Source organism: Ciconia boyciana, chromosome 4 (assembly GCF_034638445.1).
Source record: "Ciconia boyciana chromosome 4, ASM3463844v1, whole genome shotgun sequence".
NCBI classification, from domain to species: domain Eukaryota; kingdom Metazoa; phylum Chordata; class Aves; order Ciconiiformes; family Ciconiidae; genus Ciconia; species Ciconia boyciana.
Genome location: NC_132937.1, coordinates 68,008,890 through 68,031,631, shown reverse-complemented (window position 1 = coordinate 68,031,631; position 22,742 = coordinate 68,008,890). Strand labels below are relative to the sequence as shown.

General features: G+C 39.2%; 1 protein-coding gene and 1 long non-coding RNA gene across 3 annotated transcripts in view; one reads left to right on the top strand and one right to left on the bottom strand.

The window, feature by feature from the left end:
* Positions 1–46: 46 nt before the first annotated feature.
* Positions 47–18,408, bottom strand: LOC140650509 (uncharacterized). 2 transcript variants are annotated; one of them, XR_012042023.1, is made up of 5 exons: positions 18,055–18,408; positions 17,329–17,456; positions 6,107–6,269; positions 5,011–5,113; positions 47–862 (listed from the first exon to the last, which is right to left on the bottom strand). It is a non-coding gene; the product is annotated as an uncharacterized lncRNA (long non-coding RNA). The 2 variants fall into 2 exon arrangements; XR_012042024.1 differs by lacking the exon at positions 47–862 and adding an exon at positions 1,342–1,399.
* SLC27A6 (solute carrier family 27 member 6) overlaps positions 18,069–22,742 on the top strand; it is a 40,428-nt gene continuing 35,754 nt past the window's right edge. The window contains exon 1 of the mRNA XM_072858882.1: positions 18,069–19,107. Within this exon, the coding sequence (XP_072714983.1) occupies positions 18,594–19,107 (514 nt within the window). The 5' untranslated portion in view covers positions 18,069–18,593. The remainder of the gene's footprint in view (positions 19,108–22,742) is intronic.

Genomic DNA, 22,742 nt, shown 5'->3' with positions numbered 1-22,742 from the left:
ATTCATTCTCCAGCAGGCCATGTAAAGCAAGCTCCAACCACAAAACCATTGAGATTACTCTGGGTACAAAGCACAGGGGCCAAGATAATTTGACCGGCATGAAAGCTTCTTCCTTCTGCAAGGCTAACATGGTTACATGGCTTCCAGAACAGCTCAGAGCACAGAGAGAGGAATTCAGCTATGTTTGCGTTAATGCATGAATATACAACCAAAAATGCTAAAAGATAATTTTAATGACCTCTAGCAGTAATAGCACATATCACCCACCTAATTAAGTATGCAAGCTGCCTCTGAAAGTGCCTATCTCTTCCCACTAATAATCAAGCTTTTAAACCTGGGTGCTTTGAGCTGCACCTAAATTAGACATCCACAGAATAGTGAAGTAAATGTCCTCTTTAAAAGGACTTCATTTCCACATGAGGCTCCCTTGATTCTCCCCTGGCCCTGCAAAGCCAGAGAATGAGCACACACTTTCATGAACAGCAGAGCAGCAGCACACAAGGTATCTCTGGGTGAAGAGCTCTCAATGCCTGAACACTGAACCAAACACTACTTTCAAGGTGAGAGAACAGAACAAGGCAGCTAGGTATTATGAAACACTTTCACACACTAATAGAAACTGGTAGGCTGCTGAGGAGGCTATGGAATACACGTTCTTGAAAGCTTTTAAAAAAAATTTAGCTCAGATGTGCCCTGAGCTTCTGGCCAGGGTATTTCCAATCACTTGTTTCGGACTTATTTGAGAACATCATATTGTGTCTCAAAAAAGCAGCCATCCAGTCATGACAGGCATTCAAAGGAGATCACGTATCTTCATATGGGCACAAAGATTGGTCGTGTATGTTGTTCTCGTAAGCCGTATCTGTTGGTGAGATAAATATCAGGAATACTTTATTTACAGTTGAATTTCTTTTAAAGTGAAGATGTACTAGATGACTTCTTCGGGCCCCTCCCCGCCCTATGCTCTGTAATTTTTATTTAAAAACAGGAGTTTTATCTCAGGACTAAAAGTAATCTCCTCTGTATGCATCAATAAGGTCTAGGTGACCTGCCAAAATTCAAGATCTGTAAGGTTATTGTAGTAAGAATAGAAACAGATGGCAGAGTCAGGTATTTTTCCATACACTTTCATCTGCTTCACAGTTCAAAGCCTTTAGTCATCTCTTCCAGTGTTAACTTTTCTTTCATGTTTTTTGTTTCTCCTTAGGTACTTTCCATGATCGTATCAGACTTCAGCATCTTGTCTGTTTTGTTGCATTGTTTCTTTCTCATATCAGCAAATACCCAGTTCAAAACAGTATCAGTAACATCTCTTCATTTGTTATTTCAAATTCCTGTATGGATGACTTTGCTTTTGTCTTGGAGGAAGACATGCGTTCAATTTTGAAAATGATGTTACCTAAGAAACATACTTTCATAAAAGAATTCCACCAGGGACTGTACAACAACCTTAAACAAATGACAGCAGTTGAAACTCAGTGTTTAAACCAGAGTCAAACCACCATTATAAAAATTAATTTAAAATATTATAATAATTTTTAGTACAGAAAAGCTTTTAAATATATAATTTACGAACCTATGTCACAGATGGGTGTGAAACAACAGTGACCTATAGAATAAGAAGACCCTTAAAGAAATTGAGGAACTGAATATTTCATATGCAGACCAACATGTTTCTGGCAATAGGAAAAAAGTCTTATAAAAGACAAAAAAATCCTTAACACATTAACAGTTTCAGCAATAAATAGAGAGGGCACTAATTTCTTCATTCAAAACCTGGAATCCTTTTAGCTGCAAGGATACCAGGACTTTTATTTGCTGATAATGCTGCCTTTTTTTAAGATCTGATGAAAGCAGGTGATACTTACATACTTTTGCCATGCTAGAAGCAGAAAGAAATCACTTCTGGAAAGAAGTTCAGAAGAAAATGTGTTTATATATGAATATATGTGCTACAGCTGTATTTACACAGAACCATACATACCTACTACAAGTGATTAAGTTTGAATAGGCTTGATGCTGCCTTGTGTTAAGCTTATGTATCAGTAAAAAGGACAGAAAGAGACATCTATTATTTGTAAGTAAGCAAACTGTTTGGCAAAGACATGCCTCATCATTTTTGTCAAGAAACTTTTGAGATTTATACTTTTGAGATTTAGAGCTTGTTATTGTCACTGATCATTTTTTCCAACACTTGAGTGCTGATCAGATTCCGCATTCTGTTCCACAGAGCAGCTGAATACATTTCCTACCATCAAGGCTCCTGCCCATGTTGAGGTCCTGCACATAATAGTCCTGCAGCCTCCAGAGAATGCTTCTATCTGGGCTGATGTGCAGCACCACAGATTAATTACTCTGCTGTTTCTGTACATGATTTAACTTGCGCAAGAACCATCCCTACCTATGAATAAATCTGTTTTTTTGAGTTGAAAAGCGAGTTAAATATTCAAAATATTCCCTGGGAGACCAACTCAAGGAGAAAATACATAAGGGAAGGAAGGCATTAAAAAGGAAAACCAACCCTTCCACTGCCTCTTTTGGAAGAAATAAAAGTAGAAGTTTTTCAATATCCAGCCACAAATCTTTGGAGTCTTGGCAGCTAAGAAGCACAGGAACCTGGAAACCTCGTACATCCAGAAACCTGGGAAGTTTTCACCCTGTGCAGATATTAGGCAGGACAGGAGCTCCAAGCCTCAGGCAGGCAGAAAGCAGGCTAATGTTATTAAAAGTTCAGGAGCAACTGAAGTGTTCCATGGCATTCTAATTCACGTTCTACATGTTTATTTTAAAATATCCCAATGGTTTTACATGGTATTGCTAGTTTTATCTGGCATTGCTAGTGTTCTCTTAGGCTTAAAAGCACTTGTTTGTCTGTTTTCTTTGATAGGACTAGATTAATTATAAAATTTTTACACATGTCAAACAAGTTTGACATCTTCCAACATTTTCTACAAATAGGCGTTTTAATTAAAAGAGCACTTGCAGAAATCAAATGAGACAACTCTGTAACTGTTGGCGTATTACACAAAATACCCTGCTTTAAGTCAACAGCAACACAAATACAGATCATTTTACAAGCTTCAAAGAAAACATAAATCTCATTAGCAGAAATGTATTTATATTGAGAAGAAAAAACTAAAAGGTTCCTTTGCATCTTGTTCAAAAAAATTGTTTTGAAATATACAAATAAGGCACGTTTTACCATATGGATCATGATTAAACTTTGACAGTCAACACCAAAGGAAAGTCACAGCTGCTGAAAATATGCTAATATCCTTCACACATGGCAGAGAGGAATAGGAGTGAGCAAATTTCAGTCCAAGTATTCTGAGCTGTTGATTGAGTCCTCATGCAATAAAGCAACATGAAGACCAGAGTTTTGTACCTAAACAAACTGAAATTGGACAAAAGAGAGAAATAAAAGTTATAAGATGAGGGATCATCTTTCCTTAACTGCAGGAAAGATAGGCTAATCCTAAATGGACATAAAGAAAAATCTTTCACAGTGTATGATATTGCTTTGTTTTACTATGATTTCTATTCAAGGATCATATTTATACTATCTTCAGAGGTCCTACAGATAGACCAAAATTCTGAGAGGCCTCAAGTCAAGGAGAAGGGAAGGTGCTTACAAAAAAGACTTAAGTGTAAGTTTTAAACTGTTCCATGTTTCTTGGGATCTGGACTTAAATCTCTCTTGACACCTCTTGATACCTCTCAAAAATGAAAAAGTGTGACAATATGTTAAATAACACAGCATGTTTACTATTGGATAATGCTTGCTTTAGTGTTTGTTTTAACACGTAAGTATTTGCTTGAATTTCATCAAATTCAGTATAACTCACCAAAGATTTCTTTCAAAAGCCTTGAAGGAATGTATCTAAATTAAACAATGTTGGCATGCTGTACTGTAAATACCTACATATACAGTAGTCTTTAAACTAGATCACCCTGGAATTTGGAGCAATGAGTGAAGCAAAGTGTTTATAAAGTAATTCATAGCCTTTTAACAACATAGCTCCTATTACTTTTTACTACACAGGTATGTTGACATATGCATTTATCCTTCACATAGGAATTATAAAATTTCCCCAAAACAGTGACTTTCTGAAAGCAACATTGGTGCCAAGTTAAGAAATTCTTCCAAAATAACTAAATTAATTTCAATTTTTGTCTTGACCATTATCATAATAACAATTGCCATACAAAGTTATGGGCCCATTTAATAACAGATACTGGTACTGTCTTTTATATTGCCTGCATCTTATGGCTCATTCATTCCTGCATATGGTGGCAGTTGTAGCTCTTGAAGTAAAAGCACTGAAAAAATCTAGATTATGTTCTAAAACAATCTTCAGTGTTGGCTGCTTCTTGCTCTAAGGCACATAATATGCTACAGTCCACAACTGAACTATAAATAATAAATGCAATCGCAAGAATTAGCAGTCCAAAACTCCCTACATTTAAAGAAAATACTACTACTTACTTGTACAAAGTAGGTGATATAAAATTTTCACCTATTCTCACTCTATATGTATGCTTATTTTTTTACATACATTTTTCTTTATGTTAAATGGACATCTACACTGCCACATAAATACTAACAACACATATGTATTTTATGTGAATTACAATATAGAGAATCCTTATTCAAAATTCTCTGTACTTTTACTTCAGGACACAAAGAAAAATAAAGCCAAAGGCATAGGATTGATCTACTTACCTCAATAAGAAAATAGGAAAATAAGAAAATAATAATGAGGAAAAATGTCAATAACAATAAATTAGGAGTCTCAGCCACCTCCCCCCAAAAATGAGAAATATATGGTATTGACAAGGGCATGGTAAAAATTAACAGAGTTAGATAATCTTAACACAAGTACCACTTCCACTGTAAAAAACCCTAAACATTCTATAGTATGCCTTGAGGCCTGGGCCTTTTTTTTCAGAAAGAAGAGCAACAGCAATGTGGTGAAGGTATTAAGGACTTTCAGAGGCAGAGATACTTACACAGCCTTACAGTGGAGTTTGTGAGAGAGCTGAAAGGGATGATGATACGTGGGATATTCTGCTTCTGAACGTTAGAGACAGTAAATGAATATTTGGAGTCTGCCTGGTGAGAGGAGGAATGGAAAAAGGTATTGTGTAGCAACAGGTCATTATATTAATTATTTTCTGCCAGCCCTGTCAAACAGCTTTTCTACACATAGAGCAGTATTTAGCAATTTCAACTGACAATACTTTTAAAAAAATGCTGGTTTGTGTTGAAAAACAGTTTAAAAGTAACAGAACTCTTGATTGTGGAACCCTTAATAGAGTAGTCTATTAAAGGTTGTTCTTTTACCTAGATTATATTTAGCAATACCTCTCATATAATTTTTCTGATATGTTTTTGAAAATTCAAGAAGATGATTTGAATTTTTACTAAAAATCGACTATGGCAGCCTTTCTCAAAATACTTCACTTACCAGTAATTTCTGAATATGGCATTTGCAAAGCATGCAAATTAAGTAATTTTGTTATTAAATAAACACAAATCGTAAGTACACTCAACAGTCATTCAGAAAAGGATTTTTATCAACTTCTAGATGGAACTTTTATCACTTTCCAAGGTGAGAGTCCCAAATGAGTAATAAGGCTCTAAAAATCTTCAGAAAAATTGATAGGAATAAAGATTGTATTTCTGGAATATACAGGCATAGCAAAGATTTCTGAACTTTAACTTCAGAAAAACAAATAATTAGTACTGAAAGTCAGAGTAACTATCAGGTCTCAGGACACATAACTATAGCATGTTGCTTCTCTCCTTACCACCACTGCAATTCCTCAACCTCTGAGAGCGCAAAGAGCATATACCCAACCCTTGGAAGGTAATGTAGTGCTGAGGGGCAGGGGACAGGAAGAGGACAAAATAAGGAGTGCAGCATGTCATTGGCCTCTCTATCCTTCCCACTGCCCCTTCCCCCATGCCGGTCTTCATCCTTTCTTGCCCGCATTGTCAGAAGAAATCTAAGGCAAAAAAACCCCCAACCCTTGCTGTTTTACTGGGGTGAGAAATCTTCACTAAGCTACTTAAAGAAGAGAGCGCATGAGAGAAGTGACTTACTGCCATGCCTGAGCCTGTGTTGTCTAGGCAGACTGCTGCAGTCACTGCTATCGCAAACGTGAAACTCTTCTGCAGTCTGTGTTTTTTCCTCCTCCAGCTAGGCAATTGTCTGCTTCGCTTATTCCACCAGCTAATCAGGCACAAACTCTCCTGCCTTGGCATTCTGTAGCAATTGCAAAAGCAACTCTTAAGCTCATTTCCCCAAGCTGTTATTTTTCAGCTATCATGGTTTACAGACAGATGGAAATGTAGGAAGACATAGTAACCACAAATTATTCCAGTCAGACCATGTTGGCTGATCATCTTTGTACATCTTTGCATGGTCAGCTGACCTTCTGAAAGCTTCCAGAATTCCTTTTGCTTTCAGTTGTAAGTGGAGCTGACTACCTCATGTTAAAGAAATTTTCAGTGCTGTCGACACAGTGGCACCTGAGTGGATAGTGTGCTAGCTGAGAAAATACAAAATGGGATTACCTCAGCATGTATTAGTACTTCAGTGACCACTAACACTCATGCTAAGCGGATCGTTAACCCTGTTGAGAAAGGACTATGAAGCTGCGATTAGCCAACAGGCCACTTATTAAGTGGTTAATGGGCTAGTGTACAATATAGGTTACTAATGTTTATTACAGTAAGTCTTAAAAAAAAAAATTGGCCACTGCACACAGACATATCCTTGAAAATTACTTTTTCAACACCCTGGCATGAAAGTTACATTTTGCAACAAGATCATTCATATAGATATAAAAAGTTATTAAACTCCATCCAGCTGAAGTTTTTGGCAAGAAAATCCCTTTCAGAAACAAAAGCATAGTTACTTGCTCACATAATGCTGATTTTTTGTAAGTGTCTATACTTGCCTTGTTACCACTTTCTTTTTTCTTTTATTACCAGGCTAGCATTTGAAGATACCTACATATTTACCTCCTCATTTTTAAGACAACCACTTAATAACACAGACACACCCCAGGCAGTTAGAAACTAAGAAAATGGCCAATTTGTCTGAAACGTTCATGGCTTACAGCTTAGAAACACCATAAAATGACACATAGAAAAAATATTCTCTGTGCATGTAGTACTGACTATATCAAAAAAATGCAACGTTAATGACATTAAAATATCTGATTGAGTCACCTTATGTGCTCCTCATTAACTTCATGAGGTTTATCAGCCAAGGTGGTTGAATATGACAGATGTCATCTACATTTCATATGATAAGCTACTTGAACATAAAAGATTTTTTTTTCAGAAACACTTTTCAGAAAACTGCTAAAGACATGAGGCTCCAGCTGGAGTCAGAGGGCATTGCAGCTTCTTAGAACCTGTGAGAATCAAGTCCCAGACAGTGCCACAGTGGGCAAGTGTCACTAACTGGCCTTAATGGCCCTGACCACCAGTCACCTGGGATCTCCTCCTCTCCACCCAAAGGCACCAAGAGCACTATTTAAGCTCAGGCTTGGGCAGCCACTCCTACCTGAACTATGTTGTCCTGTTCTGTGGATGGACCTTGCTGTATCCTTGTCTCTAGTCCTACCTCTGGCCTCACCTCCTGTCTGGACTCACTGGTGGACCCTGGACCTGACACGTCCCTGTGCCTTGTCTGGAACTGCTGACAGTCCCTATGTTGAAGTACCCCAGCCGCTGGCGTGCTCAGGTGCAGCAGGACTGCCCTCTGGTCAGGGAGGGTACTACTGCCTGTGTGGTGGGCATCTGCAGCAACTGTTTTGTCCCCCAGCTTGTTGAGTAGCCCTGCTGTTGCTGCTTGGTGACACTGACTATGTGAAATGGAACCACAGTAATATGAAGTGGGAGTTTTCTCTTCAGTCATCTCTCAGAGTAAACTGCCTTGTGAAGGGGGAAAGGAGAATACCAGGAAAAAAGGGGAGCACAAAGAGCATGTCAAACATTGCTTTAAGCAAGCCTGAAATTCATGTGTGCCAGAAACTGTTATTAGCTGTAAAAAACCACACCAACTCAATACAGGAGACTTAATACAAGAACATTTTGCTTTACAATTGCGTTTACCAGGATCTAGGTAGACGATGCTTGAGGAATGAGTTTCTTGCACCACAAAACGACTGTGGTTTCAAGATTCAGAAGAAATGGCCCAAATATGTGCAGAAAAGTACAAGTACCTGTAACTCTTAAGCACCTAAAATTCTTTTCTTCCTCACCCGTTTCAAGTTGGTTCTTGGGCTTTCAAGAGAGTTGTTTCCCCTCTTCATTTCCATACAGCAGGAAAGGAGCATGTGATGAGAAAACTAAGAAAATGAGCAAAAGTTTTTGCTACTGAATTTAAAGAAATCAATATTTTAGCATATAGCCCAGTTATACCAGATGACGAAGTATTTCTGAAAGAGGTGTTCCATATAGAAGACACCATTTTTTAAAACATAGGGACAGATTCAGAAATGGGAGTACAAGTACAGGGAAGTACTGCTAGCAAGAGGCCACAGTAACGATCGATAATACTCTTCAGAGTCATCAGGTAAAATTTCTAATGCAATCAAACTACAAAATAATGAAAGCACAAATAAGGGACAGATGTTCTCTGGCATACTGTTTAACTCTGTGATGGAAACATGAAAGCTCAGAAAACAGAGGCAAGTTGAAAACTATCTTAGGCATGCCTGAAGGCACAGAAGGCAAACACCCTGTTCTAATCCTTTGAAGGATGATTCCGGCAGCCCTTTCACCTAGAAATTCAACAGGATAATAAAAAGACTGAATACTTCCAACTGGTAGCTATTCAAAACATCCTGATTAGAAAGATTTTTTTTAAATTTTCTTTTACATTAACTTCAGTCTCCCTAGCAAAGCAGAAGCAAACAGAATGGAAATGCTAGGCATCTAGCTCAGAGATTATTTCTTAGAGCCAGTTTGTCGTATTTACTCATTGTTGCAGTTTTGCTCAAGATCTTCATGCCTCAGGTGTGCTCCCCGCTGTTTTGACACAGGCCACCATGCCAGAAAATTTCCTTGGTGATCACTGGAAGACTTTCTGCTAGACTCCTATGTTACCCTATTCCAAGCCAAGATAAGATTACACAGAAGTATGTTTTTATTATTTGACTTCTCTTAAAAAATGAATTGGGATACTATGCTCTGCATTTGTAGTCCAGAACAACAATTACAAGAATAACCAAAAATTAAGGCGTAGAATGCCTATATGTTAGGTACTTTCAAATCACCCATAACTTAAGTCAAGTTAAATTAGCGGTTGTCGTGGTTTAGCCCCAGCCAGCAACTAAGCACCATGCAGCCGCTCGTTCACTCCCCCCCAGTGGGATGGGGGAGAGAATCAGAAGAGTAAAAGTAAGAAAACTCGAGGGTTGAGATAAAAACAGTTTAATAGGTAAAGCAAAAGCCACACACGCAAGCAAAGCAAAGCAAGGAATTCATTCACTACTTCCTATGGGCAGGCAGGTGTTCCAGGAAAGCAGGGCTCCATCACGTGTAACGGTTACTTGGGAAGACAAACACCATCACTCTGAATGTCCCCCCCTTCCTTCTTCTTCCCCAGCTTTATATACTGAGCATGACGTCAAGTGGTATGGAATAGCCCTTTGGTCAGTTTGGATCAACTATCCTGGCTGTGTCCCCTCCCAGCTCCGCCTGCACCTGGCAGAGCACGGGAAGCTGAAAAGTCCTTCACTAGTGCAGCAACAACTAAAACATCTCTGTATTATCAACACTGTTCTCAGCACAAATCCAAAACACAGCCCCATACCAGCCACTATAAAGAAAATTAACTCTATCTCAGCTGAAACCAGGACAGCGGTCAATAAAATACCTATTTAAAGGATGTGAAAACAATGGCACTTCATACTAAGAAGAAGTCTGTTTCCTTCTCCATTCAGTTCACATCCTGTCTGGGTCTTCCCCATGCTTTAAAGACTTAGTCTTCTCGCATACCTTACACCTGAGACTGCACTAGAATATCCTTTCTAAAGGATTTATATTCAGATGCAAATCTTCATCTGACTTATGTAAGAGGTGCTTTTGATCTTTCTCTACAAATGATTAGCTATCCCCAAGAGTCAAGTAAGGTAAGCGTCCCTTTGACAGGTCAGTGCCATTTCCTATACTTGATTAGCAAGGCAGGAGCTGTGTAAGGAGTAAAATCAAAAACATTGGCTTGAGTTTATCAGAGTAAAATGTGGAACTCTTCCATATCATTATTATATTTCATCTCAAATGTATAAACTGGTAACCAAATAAATTAAAAAAAAAAAAAGAAAAAAGTGGGGTCTGTATTTGCAGATTGCTATCAATTCTTAATTCAGATCACTTCTGGGTAACAGTGAGACTGAACCCCAATTCTATCTTTGCAGGATCCAGACAACTCACTGTTGTGAGCTTATTCCATCAGCAGTCAACAAAGTTGTACAAGGAGTGAGAAAACCTGAATATTTCAATTTGCTTCTCTGGGAGATTATGGCTAAATTTTACTGGAGTACTAATACATTGGCATAATATATAGGCAACTGGCTCCTAGTAGGAACACGGTTTCATGAATTCAGGGAAAACTACAGATTTACCCATAGAGCTTATTCAAAGCAAATAAACAGACAGCAATAAAGTATCTTTTTTTTTTTTTTTATCTTCTACTATATTAATAGTAAAGCTGTTAATAAAACTACATCTACCAGAGATTACATTTCTCTACATCCTTGAAAGGTTGACACAAGTCTGTAGCGTTGACATGCTGTAATGAATTACTTGAGACAAGACACTTCATGTAATATAAGTATTTTAAATGAATGTCCTCACAGAACTACAGAATAAAGAAGCATTCCAAAATATTATTTAAAAGATTTTTCATTTCCTATGGACTTGAGTCCTAAATGCTTTCCAATGATCAAAAACTTCCATAATATCCTGCCCCTGCCACCACAACAATTTTAGTCTTTACCTCCTCAGGTCCCTGCAATAACTCTAGTATGACTACACCACTCATTCCCCAAATCTCCATGTGACATTATTAGTCAAGAGTTAGTTTTGTGGGGCTGTTTCAGTGCTATGACTTGCTGACTGGCCACTCAGCCATCCATTCCTGGTTTGCTTATTGTCTAGTTTTAGAGTTAAGATTTTAGACTTTGCTAGACATAAGTTTCACAGATAAACTGTGGAAATCAATAGACACAATTATTTAGATATAATTATTTCACTTTAATGGGTATGTAGTTGAATAGTGAGTTGTGAAGAACTGGGAATTGCATTTTCAAGGTATGTTTATTTTTATATAGATTTTCTAGACTATATGTTTCTATTTTTTTGAAATATAGAAAAGGATTCAGCAGATACTAAGGAAGAATTCAATAGTGGGGGACAATCGGCAAGATAATCTTCAGATTGTGAAGCTTTTTTCTTCCTTTTCCATCTTATAGCATTCTCTGAAAATCTGAAAAGCTAGCTGTCTATTTTTAAGTCATAGACACTCTTTTCTTCTAGGAATTTCTATGTCATATTTTTCTGCTAGAAAATTCAAAACTTCTATTCTGGAAGAAAAGTCACTACTTTAAGATTACTCTAATAAAAAAATGAAATAAATAGCTGACACTTCAAAATTTATGCTATTATTTTTCCCTGGCAAAAAACCTTCATACATATAACATACCTTATTTAAAACAACTGGTTTTTTTTCCCCAAAAAATTGACGTATTTCATTTTGTTGACGCTTATGCTACTAAAATAGCACAAGCTAATTCCCTTAGGCATATTAGCCAGGTTCAGAGTTAATGCAAATATACATGCAGCACTGTATTGCGTTATCTGGATATTAAAAGGCATGATGTGTCAAAATGATAATATCGAAACTACATGTTTTTTACACTAGAGAAGCATTTCAGTAATTTGCATGTATTTTCTTGCTACATTGAGATGTTACAAGGAAATGTTTTAGTTTTATCTAATCACATTTTTCAAAAAGAAATTTTTCTTCCAAGTTCCACCAGAAGAAAACTAAACTCCTTTATATTTCATTACTGGGTCATACCATACTCTCAGGCATCAAAATGTTTTCTGTTGAAGGGAAATTGAGCAGAATAATTATAGCGTACTAAATAATTCACGGCTCAGTGGTTTGTCTGTGGTATGAGTTTATGAGTTCTATGTAACATCAAGAATAAAATAGATTCCAGCTCATGACATGTAACAAGACGTTGATTAATGGGTAAATTTCTTGCTATACTTTTGGGATTTTATTTACTTAAAAATAAATATCACTACATTTAAAATACAAGAATTTTTAGACCTTTTTTAGAGTTAACCTTTGGAATAGCTTTAATTAAGGTTTCTTCACAATAGGAATTTACCTCTTGCAAGTATGTGTTACGTTAGTAATTTTAATCTTATAATAACATACAATTTTTCCCAGACAACTATTGCTTTATTCAATGCACACGGCAGCTCATATTTACTTAACAACAGTTCAGTAGTTTGTGTTACACTCATTGACCCATGATGCAGAAAATCTTATCTTCACTGGTGATATTAACTAGTTAACATGAAATAAAATTATTAATTTCTTTGTGATCCTTTCAAATCCTATGCTATTTACTTTAAAAAATATTAATAAATGTGCATACATCTTCATTGGATAAAAAAATGAAACTACAGAAAGCAAAAATATTGATGGTGAATTTAGCTCTCCTAACTTCAGGGGCTAGACCAGCTACCTAAACTGAGGCATTTAAGTGCCACTTGAGATGCATAAGACTGACAACTATGACTCAAAGGCTCAGCACCTTCTGCATAGGCACCTAAAGGTCGGGCATTTATTGACAAGGAATCTAGAATAGCACTAGATCCCTAGTCATGGGCAACTGAGTCAAGCCCAAGGTATAGACAATGCCTGCATATAAGCTGCATTCTTACCCTGCTGTTACAGTTAAGTTGAGACCTTGTCAGGATAGTCAAGCAAGCAATTCCGCTCATCCCAAATTAGACATCAGCATTTGGTCAGACAAGCAACTCTAAATTCCCTTAGTCATACTCAGTCTCCTTTAGTGCAAACTCCCATTATAACCAATGCTCACATGTAGACACATATCTACTTCACACATACCTATGAGCTGAATCTGACTTAGAAAAATTAGTCAAATGTGTCTGTAATTTTTAAGGGTTCAATTTTTCACCATTCCACTTAGCACAGCATACAAAGCATGGCTCCCTATGTCTTAATATATAGTTGTTTGAGTAACCACCAAATCAAGAGTCTAAGAGGGTCTTTAAGGTTAGGCATACAGCTTGGCTAAATCACCCAGTTTGGGGAAGGCGTAAGTGATTAATCCAGTATCACACAGGAATTCTGGCATGGGCAGGGCTCAAATCCAATTCCAGTATTGCTTCACCTGAATTCTGTGACTTTCATTGTCTACTGAAATTTCTTGCCTCAGCTTATCCATTTTTATAACAAATGAGAAAATTACTGGAAAACAACTCATACACTATAGAAATTTCCTTTCTCCCTTGGGGAGGATGACAAGAAGTAAATTAATGTTAACTTTACAAAGAAACCTGGATAATGAGTACAGAGGATTGATATAATTTCTGCGCACAGTTGAGAGGAACAGGGAGAATTCAGAGATCACAAACCCAGAACTTTCCTTTGAAACTAAGTATTTCAGAGTATCAGAGTCTTTATGTTAGGATCTTGCTCATCATTTCTGTTCTTTGGGATTAGCAGCGCTGATAACATCTAAAGCACAAAATTCTTCCTCTCTGTTCTCATGACTAATGTCTTTGGTGATGTGCTAGTCATTAGTCACCTAGCAATTGCAATGTCCTGCTCACTTGCCTGTCTGATTTTCAGCTCACAGCACAGTATATTTAAAATACATCTCTCTCATCCACAGGCCATTCTGTATTTATCTTCCTTTCGTGCTCTACCAATTACCTATCACCTATGGTTTTTCCTTTCACTCTCATCAGTATACCCAGAGCTTTTCATAGATCTGACTGTTCAAGTATTTTTGTTCCCATTTCTTGTCATGTCTGCACTACATGGCAGAATGCCTCCCCTTCTGCTTTCTTTCTGCCTTCTTCAAAGTAATCCTTGCAAACAAGAGTATCTTTCAACCTCCCTCTATCTTGTTTCAAATCAACATGTAATTATACATCTTCCTTAAAGCTCACAGTCTTTCCCTTTATTCATTCTTTACGCACATCTACATAGCAGTTAACAATGCCAAACTCTAGTCAACCAAATAACTCTACAGTGTTTTTTTTACATTACTTTAAGCACAAGTTACTGTAGCATTTAATTTACTTATTATTTATTAAAAAAAAAAAAATTAAAACTGGCCCATTAAGTTACTTTCACTAAGAAAAGCAAGCTAAAATTCTATCTCCTCACAAAACATCTTTCTGGAAGAAGTGATGCTCACCTGCTGAAAACCTAAATACTTCTGTCTTCCTGTAAGTGTACACCTATATAGGATACAACATATACAGATACCTCCATTGCACCTTACAAGTAAGGAACACTACCGTATCAATAAAAAATTATCAGCCTACTGCCACCATAGCCTTTAAAGAGCCATGAAATCTATTTGTAATCTAATTTTGCACTATTTAAATTGCTTGAATTTGTTTCCAATGAATGTCTAGACAGCACTCATATAACGAAGCTGTGTCTGTATATTCTTAATCTAATCAGGCCTCAGTCTTACTGGTAAAACAGAAAATAACCGTACTAGAGCCAGCTGAGAACACAACTCAACTCTTCAAGTGTCTGTTCTCCTCCATTCCTTTGGAGCAAAGCCAAATGAGTTAGCCTAGATTAAAAACTTGATGATAAACTTTAGTCAAAACCATAGAGTTTTGAGCTAAACTGATTGCCTCTGCAGTACGAGCTGACAAACAAAGACCACTCATGGTTTAACATAGTTTGACTATGCAACGACCTAAAGGAGAGATGTCCCAGTAGTAAGGAGCATTCTTGGTATTGAAAAGCAGTGTAGGAAGCTGTTACTTGCCACTTCTCAACATGTTTGTTGCTGCCTCAGCCCACCTTTTTCCCTGATGCTCTCATTCAATTCTCAGTGCATACGGGACAACAGGAAAGACAGTTCACATAATTCCCAGGGTTTTAAGGCAAGAGCTAAAGACTTTTTTCAAATGACATGAAGAAATGAGCATGAAGCTGAGCTTTGGCTTGAGCCAAATGGCCAGAACTAAATTTCAATTATTCCTTGTGTTCCTCAGTTTCAAGGGCAGAAAAAAACAGAGTAAATTGAACTTTTCCTGTTAAGGTTAGTGGGCGATTTGTACAAAATCTACGTTCCAAAGCTCTAGTTGAATCAAGTCTATTCTCTTGGCAATGAAGTAATTCTTCGACTGCATGATGTGGAACATATGCCAAAAAGCCTGACAAATCGATGATCTATTGTTTCCATTATTAGCCTTCTGTAGTCATTTTTTCAAACATTGAGGAAGGCAGTGTGCACTGTGATTTAGAGAGACTTACAAGTTTTTGAGTTTGTAGAACAGAAATCTGTATCACATTTACTGTGGAGGGAAAAGTCTTATTGTAATAACACAATAATTTAAGGATTTTATTTGCAGCATTTGAATTACATCTCTTAAGTTCTTTATTAGTTCCTTGTTTTCCTACCACCTATTGGGTAACAGGAGAGCAATGGCATATGTGATATGCTGCAACCTTGTTGTCAACCTCCTCTGGTGAGAGGGCAGGTTTGTCCCTTAATGAGTCATTTGTGCTGTGGTTTAATCAGAGTGTGGGCCTCCTGGGCTTGCCAGAAACAATACATTCCTCAATTTGATTGCCTGGAAACTTCTTCATTATCAGTACAGATCCTTTCAGCTCTTTTACAGCTGTTGCTTCCTCACCCATAAACATTTCCATTTGCACTTCACTGATACCAATTTTCTTGCTTTTGTCACAAGCCTCTAAAAGAGGCTAAGGAGATCCTTAGACATAAAGAGAAAGACTTGGGCAAAGAGGGGAAGAAGCTGAGAGGAGTTTCTTGCTGAGGTGACCTGGGTTAGCTAAGAAACCCACCAAAGTCAGATGAAGCAAGCTTTGCAGGAAAAATGTCATGGTTCAAATTAAGTTATAAGTTTCGTAAGGAGGACTCTGGACAAATTTAGGCCATTTGCTTAATGTATGAAATGTTTAAAGTGTAACTGTCACATGTATTTCCAATATTTAAACATTTTAAATTGCCACATGCAAACTGTCTCTGCCCTAGAAAGAAAAGCTGTATAGTATAGGATGGTTTACAGCCTGAAAGAGTGACTGATATTCAGAGCAGGAGAGAAAAGAAAAGAAGGGGAAAAAAGGAAGGAAAAAAAAAAAGAGAAGACGCTGTAGACTGGTAGCAAAGGAGAATGGCTGGGGGTTTAGCAGAACAGGAGACATGGCCAATGGGCTAGATACAGGCTGGATGAATGGGATATCAGGTAAGTGTTTTAGAGAAACAAAGGTCTGTCAGGGTTGTTACGCTCTGAGCATGGAAGCACAAGCAGTGGCTGGAAGACCTGCAAAGCAGAAATTGTGGTACAATGTCTAGATGTAGTATGGCAGGATTCTAGAAAGAACTGAGTGACGAGTTGCTTTTACTGTGCAGGGTTTACTACTCTGTTCAGGGTTTCTACTAACAATTGTGCTAGACAGTTTCAAGAAGGTTAGCATATCCTTTCAGATAGGGGATTCCCTCCATGCTATTCATAAAATTCAAGATAAGTCTGGAAGAAGTATCCTCTGGTATATAAATTTCTTCTTTGTCCAGAGAAGGAAGACATCCCTCACTGACTCCAAAGTGCACAAATGATGCAGCAGGCTGGCTTGCTATCTGAAGATGACAATGGAAACATGGGCTACACTGTCAGCTTTCAGATCTCACAATTAAGACATACCATTTTGGGAAGGAAAAAGATTTGAATATCAAGTGCCAATTGGATGGATGAGAAGTACATTCTTGCAGATACTACAGTAACACTCTGGAGCACTAGCCCAGTACACGAGGCAAACAATAGGATGGGGTGTGGAACATGACAAGAGGCTAGATTATTCTGGTGTGATGTCGGCAAGAGGCAGACAGAGGAGTTCATAGTGTAAACTTGCTTAAGTTTAGTGTAAGTTAAGTGTAAAGTACTTACAGTCTTACAACTTTAGAAAATTCAGAATTATTCAAAAGTGCATTCATATCCTGTAAAAAAATGTATTTACTTTAGGAAAGTTTTAAAATACATACCTTCTTATTTTTTGTCATGATGCACTAGAGTCATGGATTTAAATTGTTTGTGGCCAACACAAGGGCAGAAAATGTGTCACTCATAAAATGACCTCAGCTTCTCTCGGTCCACGTAACTCCAGACTCAGCTGCACGAAAACACGTGAACACCATGTTACGCATCTCACCAAGGGCAACAGCAGTGGATGCCTTCGGATGGCAGGCAGCCATCAGTGTGTTGAAATGCTTGGGGTGACAGACGTCAGCAGCAGTGGGATCAGCACTGTGCTTCTTGCCAGTGGTGTCCCTTCAGCATGAAGAAGACATTCGCATGGTACGCTGACCCATGGCCCTGGCCCAGCCGTCAGTTTGCAGGTGGACTGAACTGGTTCCGAACTATTTCCCAAACCCAAGCTAGTTGCAATGCCGGTCTCCCCGGTCTAAAACTGCTCCTGAGGCCCAGGTGGGGTGTGAGTGCGGGCAGTGGGCTGTGCTGGGCCCGTGCGGTGACGGGGCCTGGATACCAAGCCCTGCTCGACACCCCAGCGCGGAGCAGAGCCCCAGGGACCAGCGGTGATAACTGCCTTCCCGGGACCGAACCGCTACAAGTAAGGAGAGAAGAGCCCGACGGGGAGCACCTGCCCGCCCCAGCGCGTCTCACCGGGGCCCCGGCCCTCGCTGTACCGCTGCCCGCCGCTGCGAGGACCACCCCGAGGCGAGGCTTCCTGCGCTCGGCCGCCGCCATACCCAGGATCCGGGCTCCCGCCGCCGGGGGTGGGGTGAGGCAGCAGATCGCGCCTTATGCAACCGGCCCAGGGAGCAGCCGCCGCCGCCGCCCCGCCAGCAGCTCGGTGCTGTCCGTGAGTCCCGGAGGCCCGGGGGGAGGGCTCTCCCCTCAGCCGTGCGTGGTGAGGGCAGAACTCCCGCCCTGCCTGCCCTCGCCTCTCCCGCCGGGGCGTGCCGTCTCGCAGGTGCGGGACACGCCGCAGCGGGGGGAGGCTGAGGCGGGCGGGCGGCTCCGGGAGACGGCCGTGCCGGGGCTGAGGCGGGCGGCGGGGCCGAGGTGCGCGGCTGGCGGTAGGCGTCGGCTGCTTGGCTCCCCCTGCTCTGCTGCTGCCTGACCGGCAGTTCGTGCGAGCTTTCCAGAGCGGCGGCACACCTCTCTGGAGGAGGAGCGGGCAGGAGAAGCCTCAGCCCTTAACGGCTTTCTCTCTTCAGACTCCGCACCCTGCCTGGTTGCTCCACGCGTCCCGACTCGGTGTGTCAAGCCGCCTGGCTGTAGGGAAATGAGTGGCTGGGACGGCCTTTACCCACTCCCAGTGCTACCCTCCTGGGTGCCGGGCGCTGCTGCCGGGATTGTCTCCTTGCACCTCATCCAGAAACTACTCTTCCCCTACTTCTGGGCTGACCTGAGATACCTGCTGAAAGTATTGATGTATGGGCTGAGAGTGGAGATGTATCGGCTGCAAGGGAGGATTGTCACCGTCCTGGACAAGTTTGTGAAGCTGGCTGAGAAGCAGCCCCACAAGCCGTTCCTCATCTACGAAGGGAAGGTGCACACCTATCAGGATGTGGACAGGAGAAGTAACAGGGTAGCACAGGTCTTCCTACAGCATGGGGCTCTGAAGAAGGGCGACACAGTGGCCTTGCTGATGGGCAACGAGCCAGACTTCATCCACGTGTGGTTTGGGCTGGCCAAGCTGGGCTGTGTGGTGGCTTTCCTCAACTTCAATGTCCGATCCAGATCTCTCCTGCACTGTGTCAGTAGCTGTGAGCCCAAGATACTGGTGGTGGGAGCAGGTAGAGTATGCGCCTGATTCGTACATCCAAAGCTTTTAATGTCACATCTCCCTGGTGTATGTCTCTCCAGCTCCTTTATTGAAAACCTGATTTTCAGATGTTCATAGAATGAAAGAAACCTAGGGCTGGAAGGGGCTTCAAGAGATCATAAAGCTTAAGCCTCTCAGGCAGAATCAACTATATCCACGCTTTGGGGACATCCATTTAACCTTTTCTTAAAAAATGTGCATTGCAGGAAAGTTTGCTGCATCTAAGTTCAGCCTGTTCCAAGCATTTAATCGCTTCAGTAGTTGCTTAATGTGTCTCAGAAAAGATTAAAATGATCTATATTGTCAATCTTTTTTAAGTCATGTACTTTCTTCTCCTCTACTATCTCCCCATCTTTCTAGTGATCACAAACACTGCAAACTAGAAGGTCTAAGCTCAGACTGTACAACGTCTGCTGTACAACTGTTTGCAGAGGTACAATAGTCTTCCAGGGACTGAAATTGAGAGGGTTTTTTAACAGGTGTAGCACATAGGAGGTTGATTTGTAATAACCAACTTAGCATCGGTGTTGGATTGTAGAAGAAATTGCTGTGTTTGAGTAGGAGATGGTAGTATGTGTTGTGTAAGTTTCCAAAGTATTACATTTTTATTAAGTGCTTCAAAAGAATTTAAAATCTTGATGTAGGCATACTGTGCATTGTATATTCAAATTTGGCTTCAGTTATAGAGATGTATAAACTGAAGACAGATCCAAAACCTAAACTTGCTTCAGCATTTATGATCAAGTGCAAGTGAACCTGCAATGCTAAAAGATCATACAGAACCTTGACATTTGGTTGGAGGAACATATTTCAAAATATTAAATAATAATGTTGTCCTGCCTCTCTAAAATTATTATTTCAAGTCTATCTGCCATATTTCTATTTCACAACTTCTTCCCTTATTGCTGTTACACAGGTTGTGGGGTTTTGCATCCATGACACCTAAATGGTGGAATTTCCTTCCATCTGTTCTCTGCTGCTGCAAATTTGTGCTTTCAAAAATGTATTTAAGATTTTTCCCTTGCATATTTTTAATCATAAATTTTGTCATTTTGATTGTATATGGTATGCTGGTTTAAGAATGCTTGGTAATTAAAACAAGCTGATGAAACAAAAGCCAATTTAAATATAATCCCAAAACACATGATAACAATGCTTCTGAACTGACAGTTTTTAATTTTGCCTTCTTACTTATGTAATAAAAAATCTCATTTAACACCCTCTCATGAATATGTGCTTTTGAGCATATGGATTGAGAAATGGAATTAATGTTCAGGAAATTCTTGCTCATTGACTGTGGTGAAGGAGAACTTTGGATCAAAACTTGTATCTAAGTAGTCTTTATTAAAATGAGAGGTTAACTAATGAATGAAAAAAGCATTTGCAAAGTAGGAATGGGGTCTGTGTGTCTCCACTCTTAATTTGTTCCCAGCAGCTGATAGTAAGACCAACAACGTTGAACTAACTCGTTCTAGGAGTCTGCCTCTGCTCACAAAAGAAGAGCTCTGTGCAGGCATATAATACAACAGAGGTACCGACAATTTAGTCTCTGACCTGGTCTTTTATGTGTTGGTCTTCTTACTTTTTAGTCTCTGCATTAAGTTTGTTAGTCCTTTGAGCCTGCAAGGCTTCACAGTATTCTTCTTCGGGACTTAGAGGCTCTTTTTTATCTGTATCTGTGAAAGAAGTTGAAGTTCTGTTGTGTCCTTGTTTATTGGCCATGTCACATGGAAAAGGAGCTCCAAAGGAGTCCAGGTTTCGCAACTGAAGGTTCATATACCGTTCAGTGACTGTGTGGACTAACTCATACCACTCTTGAAACAAAAACATATTATACATTATTATTGTACATAATAATTTCCCCCTAATGTTTAGAAAAATTGCAGAGCAATATTTGACACTGAGGTTACACAGTCAGTTAGATAATTCTCAGAGGTCTGTTAAACATCTTTTTGTCCAGTGTTAGTGTGTGTTTCAAGGGATTCTTCCTTATCAGTAGGCATGACTTGAACTTTCTTGTGTGTTTTGCTGTTGCGCTATTTCCCACAGGATTGTGCATAGCTTGAACATAGTATATATTTTTTGCAAAATATTTACACTAAAAACAGTCAACCTGTGGTCCAATATCTATCATTGTCGTAGTCAGGCATCATGATTGGCAACTAAGATTGTTTTTTTAATCAGAGATTTGTATGTAATGGTATTATTTCTGGATAGTGGAAATTCTCATTTTCAAAAATATGTAGGTTTTTCACCCTCCACAAATAAATATAGGCTTGACTTAGCAATTCTGTTTCTTGTAACAGTTACAAGGCTATCTTTTCAATATTTTGGATGACCTTCAATCTTGTTCGTATACTGCAGCACAGCAGAAATCATCCCATTAACAATTTGACTGTGCTCAGCAAGACCAAATTTGCTCTTGAAATTATTGTCTGTAATGGCACATTAAATCAGGAACCTGTATTCAAATCCATTTAATATTAAGGTTTCATTTGTGCTGAAGGGAACCTTCCACCTTCTGCTGATCTCTGGAACAGTTCCCATAGATAATTGTTTATTGCTAAATCTTCCCTGCTCAGAATGGTGGTGTAGCCTTCCTCTGCGTGAGATGATTGCATCTTGCAGCTTCTTTTGGTACATCTTGTCATTTTTCCAAAATGCTTTTATTTTTTACAAATGTGATACCTCTATCCAAATAGGCTGTGTACTATTTATGGTTGCATTTTCTTCCACACCTTGTTCAGTCTTTCATGCTGCCTCTTGCAAGATCACTCTCATTTGTGGAATTTGTACTCTTCAGTTTTGTTTTGTGCCTGCATATTTTTCAGAGGTTGTGGTTTGGTAACCCAGTCCAATTAGTATCATCTTGTCTTTTCTTCAGCACTTGCAGTCAGACTGTCTTCTGGTCTGACAATTCTCTGATATTTTGATTGCTTTTTCTGACTTCAGATGGGAGTCTTCCAATAGTACTTAAGTTTTGGGGGTTTGGTTTTGACTTACATATTCTACGAACTCTGCAATTGAATGTTTTGTTCTTAAGGCTCAGATATGTTATAAAAACTTCAAAATTTCTCCCCCTTGTCGGTTTCTCATATGAATGGATATCTCTAAAAGGTTGATTTTTTTTGTACGACAGCAATGTTATTTTAATTCATTTAGCACAATCTAATAACTTGGTTTTTTCGTTCTCATCCAACCGCAGGCTGTAAGGCAAATATAGATTCTCTGACTTGCCAATATTTAGACTTTGTGTTCCTTTCCAGTATTTCCACTTGCCTTTGTGGCAGAGGGAGAGTTTTTGCTTTAGCTACTTCCGTTCATCTGCTGTTTTCCCAGAGCATTTAGCTCTTGCTTTAATTTGTTATGTAACATTCTCACACTTCCATTCCCAGAAACACTGTCTACCACCACTCCCATTCTGGGGAATGTTTGTTGAAAGAGATTCAAAAGTTGGAGTTTAAAACTGTATTTTTAATAAAACAGCAGTTGACTAACATGTTAGTAAACAAGGAACTTGTAAAGGAGGAAAAAAGTAGCTGTATGCCCTTCTCTCTACCGGACTGATAGCATTAGCTTACTGTAACAACAATCTGACCTGTTTAA